This window comes from Solanum verrucosum, unplaced genomic scaffold, assembly GCF_900185275.1.
Source record: "Solanum verrucosum unplaced genomic scaffold, falcon-dt-bn FXZP01000049.1, whole genome shotgun sequence".
Taxonomy (NCBI): Eukaryota; Viridiplantae; Streptophyta; class Magnoliopsida; order Solanales; family Solanaceae; genus Solanum; species Solanum verrucosum.
In genome coordinates this window covers 11429694-11450977 of record NW_026020221.1, presented here as the reverse complement: position 1 = coordinate 11450977, position 21284 = coordinate 11429694, and the positions used below count along the sequence as shown (strand labels likewise).

General features: G+C 30.0%; 2 protein-coding genes across 2 annotated transcripts; both read left to right on the top strand.

Annotated features, from left to right (window-relative positions):
- The first annotated feature begins 6163 nt into the window (after positions 1 to 6163).
- LOC125831179 (GDSL esterase/lipase At2g04570-like) lies at positions 6164 to 9750 on the top strand. The gene is made up of 3 exons (XM_049510367.1): positions 6164 to 6535; positions 8272 to 8770; positions 9477 to 9750. Exons 1-3 carry the CDS (start codon positions 6164 to 6166, stop codon positions 9668 to 9670), a joined length of 1065 nt encoding a protein of 354 aa, XP_049366324.1. The 3' UTR covers positions 9671 to 9750.
- A 1843-nt stretch (positions 9751 to 11593) lies between these two features.
- LOC125831178 (GDSL esterase/lipase At2g04570-like) lies at positions 11594 to 15169 on the top strand. The gene is made up of 3 exons (XM_049510366.1): positions 11594 to 11988; positions 13515 to 14013; positions 14769 to 15169. The coding sequence occupies exons 1-3, from the start codon at positions 11611 to 11613 to the stop codon at positions 14960 to 14962; spliced, it is 1071 nt and encodes a 356-aa protein (XP_049366323.1). The 5' UTR covers positions 11594 to 11610; the 3' UTR covers positions 14963 to 15169.
- Positions 15170 to 21284: the final 6115 nt, after the last annotated feature.

Sequence of the window (21284 nt, the reverse complement as noted above, 5' to 3'; positions counted from 1 at the left end):
TTTATAAACTTCTTTGGGAATACATAGTTCCCTAATAACTTTTGAGAAATGAACTCAACTCTATACTCTTGGCTTGACTTGAAACTTGAGCCTTAAAACGAAGTTAAAACGTTTAATAAAGACTCTTGAAAAACTTTAAAGACTTGCTTTGACTTGCTTTGACTTGCTTCTTAACTGCTAAACTTGACTTCTAACTTCACTTGACTTTGATCCTAACTTTCCTCAAATTGGAGTACAATTCGAGGGTAATGATCCCATATTTATGGATGAGTTCGTGATGTTTAGATGTACCTTAGAGTGTTGAAAACAACTATAAAACATAGGTACATTACCAAGGAACATTTATGAAAGAGTGGGGAAATAATGGGTAAGATTGGCGTCCCTAGCGCTCTGAGAGGCGCGGGGCGCCAGCCCTCAAATTTCAGGGGGACCTGCTGGGCACCCTGCATGGCGCGCTGCCCCAAGGAGGGGGCCTCAGATCCCCTTTTCGGGCGCGCTGGCTGGCGCGACGCCCCAGCCCTTTTTCCCCGAAAACCCGACTTTTCTCCTTGTTTTTCCAACTCTAAACCGTCTTAACTTCAAAGGTTCCAGCCCCAAACACTTAGAATCATAAAACCCCTTAATATGCAATGGATTCACCTCGAAATCACAACCGAAAACATGCACCCAACCAACAAGAAACTTCAACAACAAAACCACAACTTCAACAACCACAACCAATCTTTTCTCAGAATTAAAACGAGTTTGGCGTGTGGGGGAATGAACCAACCCAACACTATGATCTCACATTCCTTAATAGGGATCACCCCCTACGAAAACCACGACGATCTTGACGAATCCTTGCTTCTTCTTCTCTTTCTCCTCTTCTTTCTCTCTTCTCTCAAAAGCCCTAACTCTCACTTTTAAAAGGAGAAAACTGATGTAAAAATCAGTTTAGACCCTTGATATACAACCAAAAGAAAAGGTGAGGGAAAAGACCAAACTACCCTTAAAATTCGGATGAACTTCCCTTACCAACAGCCCAACTTCGAAAGGGCATAACTTACTCATACAAACTTGAAATCGAGTAAACTCAGCGGCGTTGGAAAGATCATTCCAAGGTATTTCCAAACATAACTGGAAATACACCTAACTCATCCTGAGATAGGAGTTATAACTGCTCAAAGTTGACCAAAAACTCATTTTTTTCCATACTTAACCAAATTTCCAGATTTTGAATTCTTTCCAAAAATGACTATTTCAAATTTCCAGCTTCTTCATAGTTATTTCAAATCACACGATGTTACATAAGGGGGGGGGGGGGGGGGGGGGGGATTCAGTTTATAAAGAATCAATTGCAGCAGTGTTATTAGATGCATTATCAAAAGAAATACATAAAACTTTGTGTTCAACCCATAATATTATGCAACTATAGACATAGATTCATAAATAAATTTTGCAGTATGTCTACGGTGTTCATCATGTTGAAATGATAAAGTACGTTTTTGCATGACGAAATCAAAATTCATCCAATGACAAGTAATAGTTAAATAATCATTTTTATTTATAGCACGACCAAGATTAGAAGTAAGAGGAATTGATAGGTTTTCAGATGTTTTGATGATCCTCACAAACGCAAGGACCCGGTCCTCTGAAGAGTGTTCTCGTCCAGGGCAATATGTTGTACAGCTGGAAAGCTGTCTTGTCATTGGTTGGTGAAGTCGTCAGCATACTTAACCAATAGGAATGGACGAGGTTGTTTGTCCAATGGTCAATAATTCTTCTTGGATTGATATATTCGACATGACAAACAACTAACAAATCATTCATTCTTCAAACAAAACAACAAGGGACCTAATCAACTGAAGAATTGCTTCCTGAACCTATTATTTTGATTGTTTGCATTTGTGCTTATCTTGTAGGATTCGTTTCACTCTTGATAGAAATATTTCAAAACTTTGTGTGAATCATTTTAAGAACATCGTTAAGGTTAACTTTGTGTCTTACGGTCAAAAGTCTATATTAATCAGTGAGGATTAGTATAGTGGGCAATGGATGCATTACTTAGGATCAGTAAGTAATATGTTGTATTACTTAGTGTTGAGATTAAGAGGTTAATCTCATCGTGTGGTTGTAATCTGTGTTTCACTTTTGCTTGAGAAGATTAGTGAAAGCAGTTGAAAATACTGTGTAACAGGTCGTGGTTTTACCCCCTTGAGCAAGGAGGTTTTCACGTAAAGTATCGTGTGTTCTCTTTACTTCCATTATTTACTTTTCTGTATCTTAACTGTGCTAAAGGACCTGATCCTGTTATTATTAGTGGACGCATACATTCCATCAGAAGTTCTACATGGAAGATTTGTTAATAACCAACATAAATAGTATGTATATTGTCCATGAAGTCTAAAAATATCTGATCGACAAGTACTTCATGGTATTATAAACTGATTGTTTATGATGAATAAAAGCATCAGGAGAAGCAAATGAAAAAGGTAAACAACCCAAAGCTATCAGTTTTGTCAACTCTTTACAATCCTTCATTTTATTATACGTCTCAACTAATTTTTTGGTCTGTGAATTTAATCTATCTTGGATTGGTCCAGTAATACCGCCAGGTTGTTGTATTTGATATTTCCAACCAGGATGTTCATTATCTAGACGTCTACACAAATAATATGTCCCTCATTGATTAAAGCATGTAAGAAATAATGATTAATGTCAAATAATATTAGTGTAAAAGTATGTAAATTTATGAAAATTACTAGCCCCTATTAAATATTCATTTTTGGACAATATCAACTATCATTACTAAACATAACTATAATTATGTAAAATATTTTAGAAAATTATATTGTTGTGTGCTAAATATATAAAAAAAATATTTGGTTACAAGATTAATATGCATAGTTGTACTTTCAATCTTTTTATTTCTTTATATTTGTTGTAACCTTAGTCAATGTTATGTACGTGTTAATATTTTTCTTCATCTATTTTCTGTAACGCCTTTTTAATAATAAATGTTAAGAAATTTATCACGAGTCTTCCTTGAGCTTAATGGTAGAGTGAGTATTCTAAAGTTGTCCATTAGGTCAAGGGTTCGAGACTCGTATCAATAAGGAGAAAAGTGATGGCAACAAATAAGGTATTCTAAAATACCTTTTTTAAGTTTTATTTTATCCTTCGCATCACTATTAATTTTGAATTACTTTATCAAATAGTGTATACAATATACAAACAAACACTACATTCAACTTTAGTTGTTCCTTGTATTCGATTAATATAATGTCATACTAAACTAGTTTTTTTTCTTTATTTTACAGGTCGGGGTGGAGATTAGAAGTTCTAGATTTAGCATTACCAATAACAATAGCAGGAGTAGTTGCTATATTATCATCATTATTATTTGGTTCTACTTATACTTCATTTTGTTCTTCTATACCGTAAGTTTTTTGTAGCTCAAATTCATTCATATCATGTGCACTATACCTATCTCTCCAATTTCATTAGATGATGCTTCAGGCATACACGAATGAAATTTGCTTGTACTACCTCTACCGAAACTTTTTTTTTTCTTACTACCACTACTACCTTCGAGACACAAATTTTTAACACTTTGACCTACTTTTTATCATATTCATAATCCAAATTAAAATAATAATAATTATAAACAAAAAAAAATATAATTAAATATTCAAAAATTAATATATAAGTAAGAGAATGAATGAATATACTAAATTGTCGGAGATAAAGAAAAAATTATACAATTGATGAAATGTTGCACACTTGAAACTTGAAAGTTTGAAAACTTTCCCTTGATATTGTTAATTGCAAAATATAATATAAGTTTGCTATCACTTTAAGAGAGAATTGAGAAATTAAGAGAAAATTAGAAAATTGTTGTAGGAAAAATAATGAAACATAACAAGTATTTATAGATAAAAATGTAAGTTATAAATTATTATGTTTAAACAAAGAGAATTTTGGGCCATTTTTAAGAAAGTGACCCAACGATCCACATGTGCATTTAAAAATAAAGTTTAATTGGGCCCGTGAACCGGTGGACTGGCTATCGGTTCCTTACTGGTCGGTCTTACCCGTTTGTGGCCTAAAAACTCTAGATCAGCCCAATACATTTGACTGACTGGGTGTCGGTCATGTCTTACCAGTGTCGATTCCTTAATGTGCCGGTCTTACTGGACCAAAAACTAGGTCATCCGGCCCATTTGACAGGCCTATTTCTATTTCTATTAATTTTGATTTTATGAGGTACAAACATGTCGTAATATTATATCTCACTTTATACATATACATTATTAACTATGTTGTTGGTGTACATTCTTGTTTGATAAAATATAGCATGTATATCAAATTTTATAGACATTACGTCTAAATATAAGAGAAAAATCATTAATTTGCTCACTTTATAAGAGACGTGGCCTCTAATAGTATAACAACAACACAAAAAAAAATTATTCTTGATTTCTAATGAACTTACACTATCTACACTACATTAAAATTTAATATGATTACTTAATAGAAAAGAACTCACATAAAGATGGCTAATATATAGAAGTAAGATAGTTGTCTAACTTATAGTAATGGATTTGTCCCAAAAACGCAACCCCATATTTTTCTCTTACTTATTAGTTAATGTTAACACTTAATAAAATAAAACAAATATAATATAAATTAATACAAATCTATTAAGACCGTAATTAAAAATTTATTAGTAATAATTATAAAATAGTGCATTTAAAAGTTGTAATATACACTCTTAAATAAGTGGAATTGACAAATATATACAATTCTTAGATTAAATTGACATATTTTAGTTAAATAGATATTTAACAAATAAACATTTTAAAAGAATTGGCATATAATAGCATGCGTGTATTTTGCTCAAAAACAAGGAAGGATATTTCTATTTACTCCCATCTCTCTCTTAAATTTTATTTTTTTTAAATATAAAAAAAAAAATTGGTACCATCTCTCTTCTAACTTTCAAGTGTTTCGACTAGAGGGAGTTGTTCGAATGGTAAACACCCCTCACTTCCAACCCAAAGATTCCGAGTTCAAGTCACCAAGGGAGCAAAAAGGGGTGGAATCTCCTAGGGAGGGTAAAAAAAAAATATTTAAAAAAACAAAAAACTTTCAAGTGTTTCTCCTTAAAACTATCAAAAAGTTTATCAAAAGTATTTAATTATGAGGATATTCTTACAGGTCTCTAGACTCTACCATCTATAAATTATTTTTCTAAAATAGACAATAATATACACCCTTCGTCCACTTTTCATTGTCATGATTTTCTTTTTTAGAGTCAAACTATAAGAATTTTGACTAACATTTTATGATGTATTTTTTCTTCATATTGAAGAAATTACTTTTCATCACTAACATATAACCATATTTACATGGATCGTCCAGAATTTGTATAATTTGGTTCCTAATTGTATAAATCCATAATTTGTATCTGTTTACCTAACTATTTGCATATAATTTGTTTATCTTATAGCTATGAAGCGTAATTAAGCAGTAGCTAAGAAAATTTCCTCTAAGAAAATACTAGATTTTGAGCCAGTGCTAGCATGGACCCAATATTTATTATTTTTTTGTTTAAATATGTGATTTATAGTGCTTTCTTACTACATTTCAAATAATATGTGTTACTTTCTTTGTCCCAATTTATCTAGTATTGATATAATTTCGAGAGGCAACCGAATTTTTTGTATCTTCTAATATTTTAAGCTGCTAATTGTTGTAATTTTAATATTTTTTACATAATTTTTTAATATATAATAAATTTAAATAAAAATAAGACAAACAAATAAAAAATAACCTAAAATGACCAAAATAGCCTCCGGAAAGCAAGCTGGCAGGACAACCGTCAGCTGCTTCTCTGGCCACTTCTATATAGAGAGAAATTTACTTTACTAAACTAATTTGATGGATTTAATGAATTATACTTTAGAAATTTAAAAAAAAAAAAAAAAAAAAACAAGGGACTACCTATAAAATAGAGTACTAGTGGTTACTAGTCTGTAAACCAACAAATTTCTACCAAAGGACCCTCTTTCCCACCCATTTATCTGTATAAAAACATTAATATACTTAACTTAAATCCACATAACCCTAAACAAAAAATTACATCACCCCAAAAAAATAATTTAAATTTTAAAAAAATAAAATGAAAGCTTACAACTTCATGCCATGTCGAATTTTATTTTTTGTCCAACTAATTACCCCTTGTGTTGTAGGAGGAAAAGTTCCAGCAATTATAGTATTCGGCGATTCGACGGTAGATACTGGGAATAATAATCAAATTTTAACTGTTCTTAGGAGCAATTTTCCACCTTATGGACGTGATTATTATGATAAAAAGGCAACAGGAAGGTTTTGTAATGGACGTATTCCACCAGATTTTATATCTGAGGCTTTTGGTTTGAGACCATTTGTGCCTGCTTATTTAGATCCAATGTATAATATAACTGATTTTGCTGTTGGAGTTTGTTTTGCTTCTGCTGGTACTGGTTATGATAGTACCACTTCTCATGTTCTAGTAAGATTCAATTCCATATCTACTTATTGCAACATTTATATATTTCTTGCTCCATTTCAATTTATTTGTTTGTCTTACCTGACATGACATGATAAGTGTGTCTATGTCATTCGTTAAAAGTTTGGTTTATTTATGTCACTTTAGTTTGAATAAAGGCTCATTGATCATGTCATTATTTATTAACTAAAATGACATAGATGAGCCTTTTCTCAAAATTTGATGGCATATTTGAACATTTTTCCTTTAAAAAATGATTTAATTAATGACGTGACTAATTGATCACGTGTAAAAAATAGTTTTACAAAATTGAAATTATTTTCAGTTAACAAATAATGGCATGGATGAGTTTTTTGTCAAACGAAATGGCATAGTTTAACGATGACATAGATGAGTCTTTTCTCAAAGTTTGATGGCATATTTGAGCATTTTTCCTATATTTAATGATAATTTTAAGGTAATCAATTATGGTCATAAATTTACGAAAAAAAACTACTAGTACTTGTCTTTTTCTTTTTTTTTCATTCTTACTATTATTATTTTTAAATCGGTTAACAAATGCATTCAATTTCTTCTTCTTGCATTATAACAAATTAAAAAGAACTTCTAACAACAATTATATGCACATTAATAAAGAGTCTTTATACACAAAATTATTAAACTATTTTTTTTGCATATTTAATTTTTATTTATATACTTGAAAATGACATTATATTGTTGTGCTTCTTCTATTTTGTGGCCCAGAATATAATTGTGTTTGTTGAGCGAAAATAACATTAATATTATTGTGCACATAATTAGGTTTATTTAATTATAGAAAACAAAAAAATGAACCTTTTTGGGCTAGAAAACAATTGGGTTTTAATTAATTTTGTCCATGGAGCATTTATAGTATGCCTTATAATCCGCCTAAATAGGTGAGGAAGGGCCTATTATCAATTTACGTAGTAATTTTAGGTATAATAATTAAAGCATCGTGGAGTAATATTCATTTCTATATGGATCCTTAATTATTTCATTTTTATTATTTTTCAAATTCACCATCAACTAAAAGTTTTGCGAAAAAAAAAAAAGCATACCAGGTATTTATATTGTCTATATTATTATTAAAAGAAAGAACTGACCCTTTCCAGATTTAGAAACAATGTACTATATGAACTTTTCAATTCAAATTTAATGAGAAGAATTTAGAGTCATACAAATTATATAAATTTTAAAAGTTTTAAAAAAGAAAGATTCAACTCCATTTTTTTTCCTTTTTTTTTTTAAGGAGGAAACCGTATGGATCGAGGAATTTTTCAACTCCATATTCATTCAAATAGATTTACATAAATTAAAACGAAGAAAATAACATTAATCAGTAATTAAATTAAACGAACAATGCATATAACTTAAGTCCATTCTTAGGGAGCTTTACATGGTATGTGCATAAAAATAGCTAATAAATGTATATACAATATACACATTATACGTAATTAGTGTATATTTGGCTAACATTTATAGTTATTTTTGATCGATTGACCAAATGCATTAAACTCTCGAGGAGAGTTACACATTTGGCGACTTGCCAAAAAAAAAATTACAACCACTAGCCATATATACTACTAGACGTCTACGTGTATAACATATATATATATATATATATATATATATATATATAGAAGGATACTATAAACAGCTATTATTTTGATGAGCGACTATACACGAGACCTAACCATTGTGATTGTCTCCTTTGGCAGAATGTGATGCCATTATGGAAGGAAATAGAGAACTACAAGGAGTATCAAAAGAAACTAGAAGCATATGTAGGGATCCAAAAATCAAAATATATAATACAAGACGCACTTTATATTGTAAGCATGGGAACAAATGATTTCTTGGAGAATTACTTTGCAATGCAAAGTGTACGTGCATTTCAATACACAACAGAACAATATCGAGGGTTTATTATTGGACATGTTGAGAATTTTATTAAAGAAATTTATCAACTTGGAGCTAGGAAAATATCATTAACTGGACTTCCTCCAATGGGTTGTTTACCTTTAGAAAGATCAGCAAATATGTTAAGAGGACAAGGTGATACATGCAATAACAACTATAATGATTGTGCTTTGAAGTTTAATGAGATGTTGAGTGCTTTGATTCAAAAGTTAAATAAGGAGCTTCCTGGGATTAGAATAGCTTTTGCTAATCCTTATGGTATCATACTTCAAATGGTCCAAAATCCTGCCTCATTTGGTAAGTTTTCTTCTTTCAATTACCTCATTTGTTAAATTTCCTCATCATCACAAGTGGCACACAAAATATCCTTATCATTGAGATCATACAACTTGAACATATCTCATAAGCTTTTAGAGGCAATTGAGATTGTTTCTTCTATAATTCAAGGGTCATAAGTAGAAAGATCTCGATCGAGGAATAGTTAAAATAGGTTGGAGATATATAATAATAATAATATAATTGTGTGCATTGGTGAACCTAATACTTATATACACGGGAACGCCCATTTTTTTAACTGATATTACATTTTTCACTATTTGAGATTTAAACTATAAGTTAAAGTAGTAATCAATAGTTAAAAAGTTTAACAGACATGAGTAATTTGTTTGACTTTCGAAATCAGAATACTGTCACATAAATGTGACAAAGAAAATAGTAAAATTAAGTTAAAAGTTAGCAAGTATAGTTATTTTGTAATTATTTCTAAAAAGTAAGTATCCATTTCTATATACATATATGTACTAAAAAATTGGATTTAGTGACGATAACAATTTGATAGCTAAACAACAAAAATTGTCACTAATTTTACTTAGCAGAGAATTAACGACATTTTCATTAGCCATGAGCAAATAACTACATATCAGTAACAAAATTCGTAGCTAATTTCAGTGTTTTTTAATGGATTGCATGATTATGTTCTAATGAATTGCTTTGTTTAAAACAGGATTTGAAGTGGCACGTATAGCATGTTGTGGCACAGGATTATTCGAAATGAGTTACTTATGTAATAAGTTAAATCCACTCACATGCCCTGACCCAAATAAGTATGTTTTTTGGGATTCTTTCCATCTCACCCAAAAAACTAACCAAATTATCACCAATTCCTTGATGAAAAATGTCCTCCATCAATTTGTGTAATATCATGTATTTTGTATACCTAGATCGATAGATTTTATACCTTGTGTTGTTTTTTAGTTTGATTTGCTAGATTGTATATCATCCAGAGTTAGATAAAAAAAAATGATTGCATATAATAAGTCATATCAAGACGGTATGATATTTGTACTCTTCATTTCAACTCGCTAAGTGATGTAATTTGTCTTTTAAAAGATTGTATTCTAAAAGCTTTTAATTTATTTATTTTTCGTGTAAAAACATTGCTATTATTATTCTTATTTTTTTAGTTAATTTTTTTTTCTTCACTTAGCTTGGAGTACATTAAGTTTGTTGACATTAATATATACAAGGATTTAGAGAATCTACATACTTGTTTAGCCCCTAACCCTGATTCTGAGATTTTTGAGGAAGGTCCATGTAAATATCCTCATACAGATCTCTTTATAAGAATGGATTATAGACGGTCATAATATTCTACCATTTATACTACGGATTGAAAGTAGTGTAAAAAAATCAAGTTATCCCTCATTAAAATTATAATGTAATTAAAATGGTTGAATACTTAATATAATATATTGAATATATCTTTAGACCTTTCATGTTGGAGTATTCCAAATATTCCATCAATTCGTGAAAGTCCTTAGCTAATTCTTGTGAAAGGCCTCACAAATCAAACACTTAACACACAAATTAAAATAAATTGGCTATGAGGGAGACTGATTCTCTACTCATAACTAAATTCATCAGAAAGGATTGAAGAATTCCATGAAGATACGGAAATTATATATATACATAATAGAGTACTAAAGTTCTACTCCTTCCATTTAATTTTTCATGTTCCTTCTATCAAAAATGGATATTATTTTAATTGTTCATTAGTAATTTAAGAGAGTTTTAATTTTTTTTTAACATTATTCTTACTTCTTAGTAATAAATAATTATATAAAGTAATAATAGTCAAATTTAAAGCTCGAAACCATTATTACTAAGGTTAATTTTGAACAATACAACTCTACTTAAAGCTTTCTTGAGGTGTGTGTGCAAGCATAGTTTTCAAAGGCGTTTTCAGGGTGAGTCCTATGACGAGTTTCAGCATGGGGTATTTCAAAAACGCTCTGCTACACAAATTGAAGGAGGAAATACACCGAGCATAAAGTCCCAGGCTAAAAAGTGTACTTTTATGCATTGACTTTGATTTTGATTGTTTTTAAAGTATTTTTGCTATAAATTATTTTTTTATTAGTGGTGTAATATATGATACTTTATGCTATCTTATTTTTCATGTTATAATAATGTTTTTTTCTAAAATATATAAATAAATAAATCAACTAAAATAACAATGTTATAAATAATTTTTAGATAATTGTGCTTGAAATTGATAGAATAGAGATTTCATATCATTATATTTATTCATTTTTTGTTATTACTCTTACCCTTTTTATCATTTCCTTCTTGGCAAGATATGAGCAATAATTGGTGCTAATATTAGTTGAGGATGGAAAAGTAATACATGTGGGGATGGATAATGATTTTATTTTAAAAATTATCTCTATTATGATTATTTTTTGTGTTATTATCTTTCTCAAATAAAAATTATAATATTTTTTTTTTCTATATCATTAGTGATTTATTTAGATTTATCATTAAAAGTTTTATTTTTATCTATTAATTTTTAGTAATAAAATTACTAAATTGAAGATGCATCATATATATATATATCTCATAGATCCAATTGCGTTCGCCTTTTAAAGCACTTGTACAAAATATTTTAAACAACTAATATAAAACGGGATGAGTAACACGTAGATAATTTTTTCATTACTCATCATTAATGATACACCAACAAACTCCTGCCAAAGGACCCTCTTTCCCACCTATTCACCTGTATAAGAAGTGAATATACTTAACTCAAATCCCCATAACCTTAAACAATAAACCCAACTACCCAAAATTTTAAAAAAATGGAAGCTAATTACAAGTTCATTTCATGTCTTATTATAATTTTTGTCCAACTAATTATCATCCCTTGTGTTGTAGGAGGAAAAGTTCCAGCAATTATAGTATTCGGCGATTCATCGGTAGATGCTGGAAATAATAACCAGATTTCTACTGTTCTTAAGAGTAATTTTGAGCCTTATGGACGTGATTTTTATGGTAAAATGCCAACAGGAAGGTTTTGTAATGGACGTATCCCGCCAGATTTTATATCTGAGGCTTTTGGTTTGAGACCATTTGTGCCTGCTTATTTGGATCCAATGTTTAATATAACTGATTTTGCTGGTGGAGTTTGTTTTGCTTCTGCTGGTACTGGTTATGATAATGCCACTTCTCAAGTTCTTGTAAGCAATCCATTCCATCTCTCTACTTACTACTCCATCTGTCTCAATTTATGTAACACATTTTTTGAGATTCAAATAATTTTATTTTTTATCATAAATTTCATGTATCTTTTAAATAGTTTTATGTAGTTTATAAATATATAAATTTTATTTTTTAAAAATTGAAGATTTTATGCGCAAATTCCTGATAAAACTAAAACTGTCACATAAATTGGAAGAGATGGGATATAACATTTTTATTTTAAGTGACCAAAAAAGAAAGTGAGACAAATCATTTCATGGATAGAATATTTGTCTCGTCATGATTTTCATATCGTATTTGAATTTTATTTTTCTTTGGATGGGAAATTAAAGTATTAGTAGAATAGATAAAACTCTTTTATATTAGGTTATTTCTTTCTCGAAGAAAAAGTTTGGACTTTATAAATTAATTAAACGCCGTTCTTCTTATATCATAATAAAATATCATCGAGGTATCCACAATATAATCTTTTGAGAGTTTCATTTAGCCAGAGATTATAATCTCAATAAATTTTATGTATATTGAAATATTAATTTAGTTTTGAATTTGTAAGTCACTTGATCAAAATATTATATTATATAGTCTATTTACCGTTTAATTTATCACCGCTATAAATTACAATTATTTTTATCCTAACACTATCATCCATGGCCATAACTTAAATCGACTTTGAAATAATATAATTCTGTTTATTTTTTGTGGCCCGGAATATAATTGTGTTTGTTGGGTGAATTGTGAATAGGACATTTATTAACCACTCTCCGTGCACACTGGGTTCTTTTTGGAGCATTTATAATACTCTTTCGTCTTAATTTAATTTATGTAATCTAGTTTTATTGGGCATATAATTTAAAAATATAGAAAGACTTTGAAATTTTTCAAAATTTTCCTTAAAAGAAGTACAACTACTTTATGAACTTTTTGTCGGCAAGTGGGACTTAAGATGGATAAAATATCACTCTATTCATTTATTTTTACTCGTTCATTATACTATTTTGAGATGTTTAATAATATTTGTCTAATTTATAAAATCAGTGAAAAATTTATTATGTTGTGTCCATTTTACCTTTGCTATTAAATACTAATATTCATTTTTCAATGTTTAGATGACTTTTATTAATAGGGTGATTTGATAAAATTACCCCTATCAATTACTGCTTCTTAATATGTGTGTCAAATCAATAGTGAACAATAATTATTGTTAGACAGAGGAAGTAACTATTTGTCAAATTAGTAAGTATGTCATTTTTTAGAAATAGACTAAAAGAAAGTGTGTCATATATATTGGAATAGAGAAAATAGTATGTATACATAATCCGCCTAAATTAGGAAGATGAAGTATCATGTGTATATAATCCACCTAAATTGGGACAGAAGAAGTATTATGTATATATAATCTGCCAAAATAGGTGAAAGTATGCCTATTATCGATTATTTAGATGAGCGATTATACTCCTGTCAAAATTCCTTCCTTTTTTATCTAATTAATTGACTCCTTTGACAGAGTGTGATACCATTGTGGAAGGAAATAGAGAACTACAAGGAGTATCAAAAGAAACTAGAAGCATATGTAGGGAGCAAAAAAGCAAAATACATAATACAAGAAGCACTATATCTAGTGAGCTTGGGAACAAATGATTTCTTGGAGAATTATTATTCAATACAAAGCAAACGTGCATCTCAATTCACAATAGAACAATATCAAGGCTTTCTAATTGAACTTGCTGAGAATTTTATCAAACAAATTTATCAACTTGGAGCTAGGAAAATATCATTTACTGGACTTCCTCCAATGGGATGTTTACCTTTAGAAAGAGCAACAAATATTATAAGAGGACATGGAGATGCATGCAATGAGAAATACAATGACTGTGCTTTGAGGTTTAATGTGATGTTGAATGGTTTGGTTGACAAGTTAAATAGGGAACTTCCTGGGATGAAAATGGTTTTTTCTAATCCATATGAGCTCATACTTCAAATTATCAGAAATCCTTCCTCATTTGGTAAGTTTTTTTTTATTCATTCAACTAAATGGTTACTTCTCTCTTTGTACTTTGTTATGTTATTGTAAAGGCATAATACATAAATATGTCAGCTAACTTAACTTCATATGATATTTATGTTTTTTTTCATTTTGGTACGTACAAATAGACACTTAAAGTTGTATAAAGTTGAGCAAATTATAGATACATGCATCCTACTTGACGTTCTATGTGGCAATTCACGTCCTACGCAGTATCTTATGTGGTGTCTTACCCTGCATGTATTATGTCACGTAAGACGTGTGTACATGTATACTTATTCAATTTTATACATATTTAAATCTCTACTTGTGCAAACCCAAGTAAAAGGGTATATTTATGTATTGTGCCAATTGTAAATCAGTCATGGTTCTTTGTAGTATTAATACAATAACATTACAAAGTAAAAAAGGAAGTTGTAGCAACACTATACATGTGCATTGTTGTGCCCAAGGGAGATGGTACAAATACTACATCATCAAGTACAACTATCTTCAAGCACATATTCTCAAAAAGGCACTGCATTTTTAAGTTTACATGTCAACGAAGAGATGCCTGATTGAGCTGCTCTCACTGACTTCTTAATTCTTATATATGAGAAGAAGTAATTAAATGTTATTACCTATATTTATTTTGTGATTTCCAAAATGAAATTCACCATTTCTTACATCTCTTTGAATGATTTACAATTGATTATCTTCTAATGAATTGGTTAATTTCTTTTGCTTTGAAAACAGGATTTGAGGTGGCTGGTGTAGCATGTTGTGGCACGGGTTTATTTGAAATGAGTTACTTATGTGACAAATTAAACCCACTCACATGCACTGATGCAAATAAATATGTATTTTGGGATTCTTTCCATCTCTCCCAAAAAACTAATCTCATCATCACCAATTTCTTGATGAAAAATGTCCTCAATCAATTTTTATAATATCATGTAACTCTGTACAACCATTTATTGTCTTGTTTTTTAATTTAATTTGCTACAATATAATGTACTACTATCCAGAGTGTGAAAAAGCCATATATATTTTATTGTATATATTGGTCATATTTGTAATCTTCATGTAATTTGTGATTCTTGTTTGTCTAATAAACTTGTATTTTGAAGATTCTATTTATTCGTTTAAGGATATTACTATAATTATTCTTATTTGTTGAGCCATTTTTTTTCTTCTCTTGGAGTACATTGACAATTTAATTACCTTTTAGGCTCTCAAATGGATCATTTTTCCAGCCGGAAGATATAATATTATAATTAGTTGTTACTTATTTCTTAATCCAATAAGACATATTTTGGGGATGGAAACTTCAATTTGTTTTTCAAGAGGCACCACAAGAAAATATGGATCAATAATATAATGCCAAGATTGTTATTTATAAAATAAAGATAATAAATAATTAAGTACATATATATGCTAGAGAGGTGTATAGAAACATAGTTGATATATTATTCAATTTTGAATTGATATATAAATGAGCTAGATTAACTTCATATTTATAGAAGAAAAGAAGTTGCCGGCTAAAAGGAGTAGTCCATGATATGTCATTCACGACACATTATGGCACCTCTTTCTGCTGGTAAGTTGTCTACTTGAACTACTTGTAAGTTGTCTGCTTGAACTATTTGTGATGTCGGCTTGATTGCAAGCTTATTTAGGTATTTACAACATGATTATTTATAACACTTTCTCTTGAATATTCATTAATACATAATGTGATCATTAAAACCTTTCTGTGGAAAAATCATAAAAAAAAATTCTAGAAGAGCAAAGAGTACATATATTTTACTAGCTAGTAATACACAACATGTTGTCTCATTAGAAATATTATCCGAAATTTTCAATAGGACAAAATCTTAGTTAAGAAAAAAGAGTGGAACACATTTTTCTTCCTCTGATAAAGACGACCACAATTTAATTGTCCAAGTCTCCGCATTCGGGTTTTGTATATCAATTTATTGGAATTAAAACTTTAATACATGAGCGTAATTATAGTAATTCTCCATTTTGTGGTTATTAGTCTCCCGAACTAAAAACATAAGTTGTCCTGTCCTTTTCATTGATGGGATACTAGAACGAAAATTGTACGTCTAATTTGGGCACTATAAACCTATATTTATAATAGCACAAGTTTTGTCTTCCTACTTAACCAATCATTAAACTAAAAATTGCAATCAGATATCTATATATAAAAATTCATACGTTATGAGATATCTTTTAGATCCATTAACTTTAAACCTTGAAAAATCACTAGTAATTTGGATCGGTCTTTTAATGATAGCAACAACATATAATTATTCTTTATATATATATATTGCTAGTTCATAAGAAGTTCAAAACAGGGTGGCCACATTATTACAAATGATTATAATTATTGAAACTTCAAAGTCTACCCTTTCATGGTCACATGTCACATTCTCAAATATAACAAAAGATTAATGCCCACATGTTATTGTGTACTTAAGGGATATATCATATACCTAATCTTTTGGGCTAATTATTAGTTGTGCAAGTGTGTAGTCATGATTTTCCTTTTAATTTTAGAATTGTAGGGCCAAATTCATGCAGCATGTGATAATTTAGTAATATTCAAAAGTTTAATTGAATTCTATTCTAATTTAATATCGAAGGGATATTTGGTTGTTTCTTTTTTCAATATGCAGAAAAAGTAAAATAGTTCATAAAAACACATCCACAAACGTCCACAAGTAAAGACCGCCAAAATTTGAATTTGAATTAGATTCCTAAAACATTGTCTCAGATGCATTTATAATTAGATTGTAATTATAATTTTCATGCGTATTAAGTAATTTTATAAATACAAATTGTAATTTTAAATTTTTTTATTGAATTATGCTAAATCAATATTATATAAATAATTAATAATATTTAATTTAATTATAAAAGTTAAAAGTATACATTTTGCAAGAACACCATGGACTGCAGGTTCGATAAAATATTATAAATATAGGCATAATACATAAATATGTCTTTTAACTTGGACTGCAGCTCACATTTATGTCCTCCAACTTTGAGTGTGCACAAGTAGACACTTAAACTTGTATAAAGTTGAACAAATAGACACACACCCTACGTGACATCCTACATGGTAATTTTCATCCTATATGGTGTCCTATGTGTATTATGTCACGTAGGACTCATGTGTCTACTTGTTCAATTTTATACAAGCTAAAGTGTCTACTTATGCACACCGAAAGTTGGAGGGTATAAATGTAAAATGAGGTCAAATTAATTTTATGTATTATGCCTTAAATATAAGCATCTAAACATTAAAAAAATGAATTGTATTTAAAAGCAAGAATAAAATAGACACAACATGATAAATTAAAACGAAAAAAGAGTATATATATTTGCCTTATTATAAGCCACCTAATATTACTCCATAACATAAATTGCTTTTACACTAATGATGGGCCTAATGTAGTCTCATTTTCTTATATGATACTGACACATAGTGAAATAAATTCTGATGTCAAATTTGTCAGCAAATATCTGAAAATATAAATTGTTCAACCACCACCTTCATTCTTGTTCGACATAGAATATTAATATAAGTAGTTAACAAATTATTAATAACATCAATATCATATACTTTCGGTGAGTAGTTAATACAACAAAAATTATACCAACTGTTTCTTAACCAGATGTGACAATTCTCTCAATCTGCATCATATATGTTTGAATTATGATTATCTCTTTTTAATTTGCTTCTTAATTAGGAGGGTTTCTTTGGATTATACTCTCTTTCTTTCTTTCTTTTTTTATTTTCTATTCGGTGTGGAGTATCTACATTGGAGTTCGACTATATTTCAGACTCGCTCCACATAAAATCCCAGTGAAAGGAAAGTGCTTCCTATATGCTCAAATTCGAGATCTCTGCTTAACGGACCCCTTGCACTGCATCACATATGTGGTTGGTTCTTGAATTATATTATTAAATTAAACACAAGCTCAACCTCTTTTTGCCCCATATTTAAACTTTGTATTTCTTTCAACTCTAATTCTAGAAAGTGTGAAACAATAAATACGGCATTCATTACGATAATAACACCACATATTCCTTTGTGGTAGTATGTGTGTCTAACAACTTTGTAGGCGGGGGTGGACATAAATTTTGGTGATATATAGAGACAATTATTATTTATCTCTCAAATTATCTGTCGTAATTTTAAAAAATAATTGTCACAAACGCACTGTTTGAACTTTTATTCAATGTTATGATAGTTCTTTTATTTCTGCATTGTTTCCGCTTCCTTTAAATGAATGTATTTTACTAAAGAAATTGTTCATTCACTGATCTATTCCTCTTTTCCTTCTTGTGACACTGTTGGAGTCCAATTTGGACTCAAATGTTTCTCCGTTTGCATTTCAAATGGGCCATGGAGGCCCAAATCTTTTCTTCTCGAATCAGCCTTGTCAATGAAAGCAAATACACAGGGAACGGAGCTGATATATAGGCTTCAGAAGACAAAAATGAGTTGTATACGTACAAAATGCAAGTGTAAAAAGGTTGATATATACTGATATACAGTGAATGTATACAGTTGATATACATACTGGAATCGGGGCTCAAGTCCAAAGTCTCAGGCGGCCAAGAAGATCCAAACATCGATACTTCTTTCATTACTTTGATTATTTGATTGTAGTATTATCATGATCTCCCTAACTTTATTTAACCAGTCGAATTCGCTAAAAGATGAACTAATTTCTTTTGTGTTTGGTTTTACTTTGTTTATCAACTCTTTGTGCATTTTTAGTTGAATAAGCCACAGTTTACTCATGTTTATTCAATTTTAAAGTGTTCAAATGAATCTCACTTTCAAAAATAAGCTTAAGAAAGCTTTCCTTAATTTAATTATTTTATTTCTCGAAGTTAGTCAAACAACTTTTAGTTAAATCGTCGGATAATTGCATATTAGCGGACAATTCAAGTGCTAACACTTTCTTGAAGTGGAAATGAGAACCTCTTATCCTTTTCTCTGAACTTTTAAATTTTATCTGTTAGAGTCTTTTTATTTCTTAACTCTTAAAAATACTAAGTGATGATTCTTTCTAAGTATATATTTCTTAATTGTTTTATACATAGAACATTTCAAAAGTGATTTTCAAAAAGTAAATTGTCACGATCGGAGCCTACACCCTGGACGTGGCCAGCACTCGAGAACCATTGATGGTCCCCAAGTGAATCCTCATCCTGGCTGACTACAAGCGGAAGACTAACTCAAACATACAAAGCTTAAAACTGAATAAAATTCATCGAACTCAAATACAAAGTTGTACCTCAAATGATTAACTCTGATATACTAGAACATACAACTAGCTAGAAATAAGCAACTCAAGTCTTTAAAATATTTAACAAGATAAATGAAACAGACTTCTCAAACTCTACTGTCTATCTATGAAGCCTCTAAATGACAAAGATGAGAGTCGGGACAAGACCCACGATATCCTGACAAAACTGAAAGTAAATGAAATCCTTCGGAAGCAAGGAGACTCACCATAGCTAACTCGAACTGCAAGTGGTATCAACAAAGTTTCTGTTGATGACCCTGAATACATGTATCTGCATCATAAAAGATGTAGGACAAATGGCGTCAGTACATGGAATGTACAAGCATGTAAGGGGAATTCTAAAGCATAAACATAAGCTCGAACTGATGGAAAAGAAAAATATTTACCTCTTCTCAACTCACTCAACTCAACTCAACTCAAAGAAACATACACTACAAGAAACTGTACTTTCAGTGGCGAGAGAAGTCACCACTGAATCCTAGAAAATCGTCACTGAATACCTTCTGTGGCGACTTTTGTTCCGTACCTAGTACTTCCATAACTAAATGTTATTTGTGACGACTATCCATAGTCGTCACTAAAAACACAAATTAGTGACGATTTTAGTCGCTACCTAAAGCTCAATGAAAATTCTGACGAACCAATTCCATTTCAATAGGTCGCCCCTACAGATAGGCCTTTAGTGGCGACATCACTCGCCACAAAAACTAATAATATTTTTAGCAACAACTATTGTCGCTGCAATAGCCACTTACTTTTAATGGCAATCATTTGTCGCCACTAAAACATAATTTTTCAACAAAAAAAAACTAATGCTAAAAGATTTTGGATTATGACCTACTATTCTTAAATAAATATGTAGGTGTATTTCTATACATATTAAAAGCATCCAATATTACTACGGAATGCACCAAAACATTCCTTGAATCGAAATATCAAAGGTCTACCACTAAAAAGTCAACTAAAGATATTCTCCTACTACATAATGTGTTATTGCACATTCTATGCATTTACATGTGAAAAAGATAAAGCATATAGTCATCAAATTCCACCTTGCTCAATGTCATTAGTGATTGTTGTAAAACATTGTCCCTGTCATTAAGAAAAAACACAAAATCATTCTTATAATCTAAGAAAGAAAAAAGGGAGACCACAAGAATATTGGAGCATATTAAAAGAATGCCAAACACATTTTAAAAAGTAAAAATTGTAAATTAAGCAATAGCACATACTTTCTTGTAAAAACTAGATTCACCAGCACAAGTCATGATAGATAACTCACTTTCATGTTGTAACTCTGAAAATCATAAAGAATAAATATTATAATTGACTACATCTCCTGTTGGTTGTTATCTTGTTTTATCTTTTAAGAATGGAATCTTCGTGACATTAAGCAATAAAAAGGAAAATCCATGGAGTTCAAAGATACGTGTTTCTCCACTAACCAGGGAAATTAAATACATTCAAAGAAAGCTAACTTATCCATTAGAACCATATGCAGGTTACAACAAAGTTCCCTTCTCTGCATTACCACCACAATTGCTAAGGGAAAAAGTGTTAATTGCAGAAGCGATAAAGGTTGATGTCATTTTTTAAATTTTTTTAAAAAGTAATATATCTTATGCTTATGATGTCATTCAATAGTTGGTCTTATCAGTGTAGTTTTAGCTATGGAAATCAAGTTTACCTTAGACAAAATGTGGGCACTAAATGAAGGTATACTTAGAAAAGAAATGCAGCAAAAAAAAGGGTAAGAAGATAACAGTCAAAGATAGAAAGACTCCAGTAACTAGTAACTGTTACGTTCAAGAGACTGCTTATTGTTGATTACAACGCAAGTAAATTGACCAGACAATCTCCCACTAATTATATATTAAGAAAGAATGCGAATTTGTTGGTAAATCTCCTTCAAGGTGTATTCATATTAAAGTTGCAGTT

What these genes read in the sequence shown, in the direction of transcription:
- LOC125831179 (XM_049510367.1), top strand. Translation starts at nt 6,164, where the DNA reads ATGAAAGCTTACAACTTCATGCCATGTCGAATTTTATTTTTTGTCCAA. An exon ending in GTACCACTTCTCATGTTCTA is followed by an intron (nt 6,536 to 8,271) that starts GTAAGATTCAAT and finishes CTCCTTTGGCAG; the next exon opens with AATGTGATGCCATTATGGAA. An exon ending in CCAAAATCCTGCCTCATTTG is followed by an intron (nt 8,771 to 9,476) that starts GTAAGTTTTCTT and finishes TGTTTAAAACAG; the next exon opens with GATTTGAAGTGGCACGTATA.
- LOC125831178 (XM_049510366.1), top strand. Translation starts at nt 11,611, where the DNA reads ATGGAAGCTAATTACAAGTTCATTTCATGTCTTATTATAATTTTTGTC. An exon ending in ATGCCACTTCTCAAGTTCTT is followed by an intron (nt 11,989 to 13,514) that starts GTAAGCAATCCA and finishes CTCCTTTGACAG; the next exon opens with AGTGTGATACCATTGTGGAA. An exon ending in CAGAAATCCTTCCTCATTTG is followed by an intron (nt 14,014 to 14,768) that starts GTAAGTTTTTTT and finishes CTTTGAAAACAG; the next exon opens with GATTTGAGGTGGCTGGTGTA.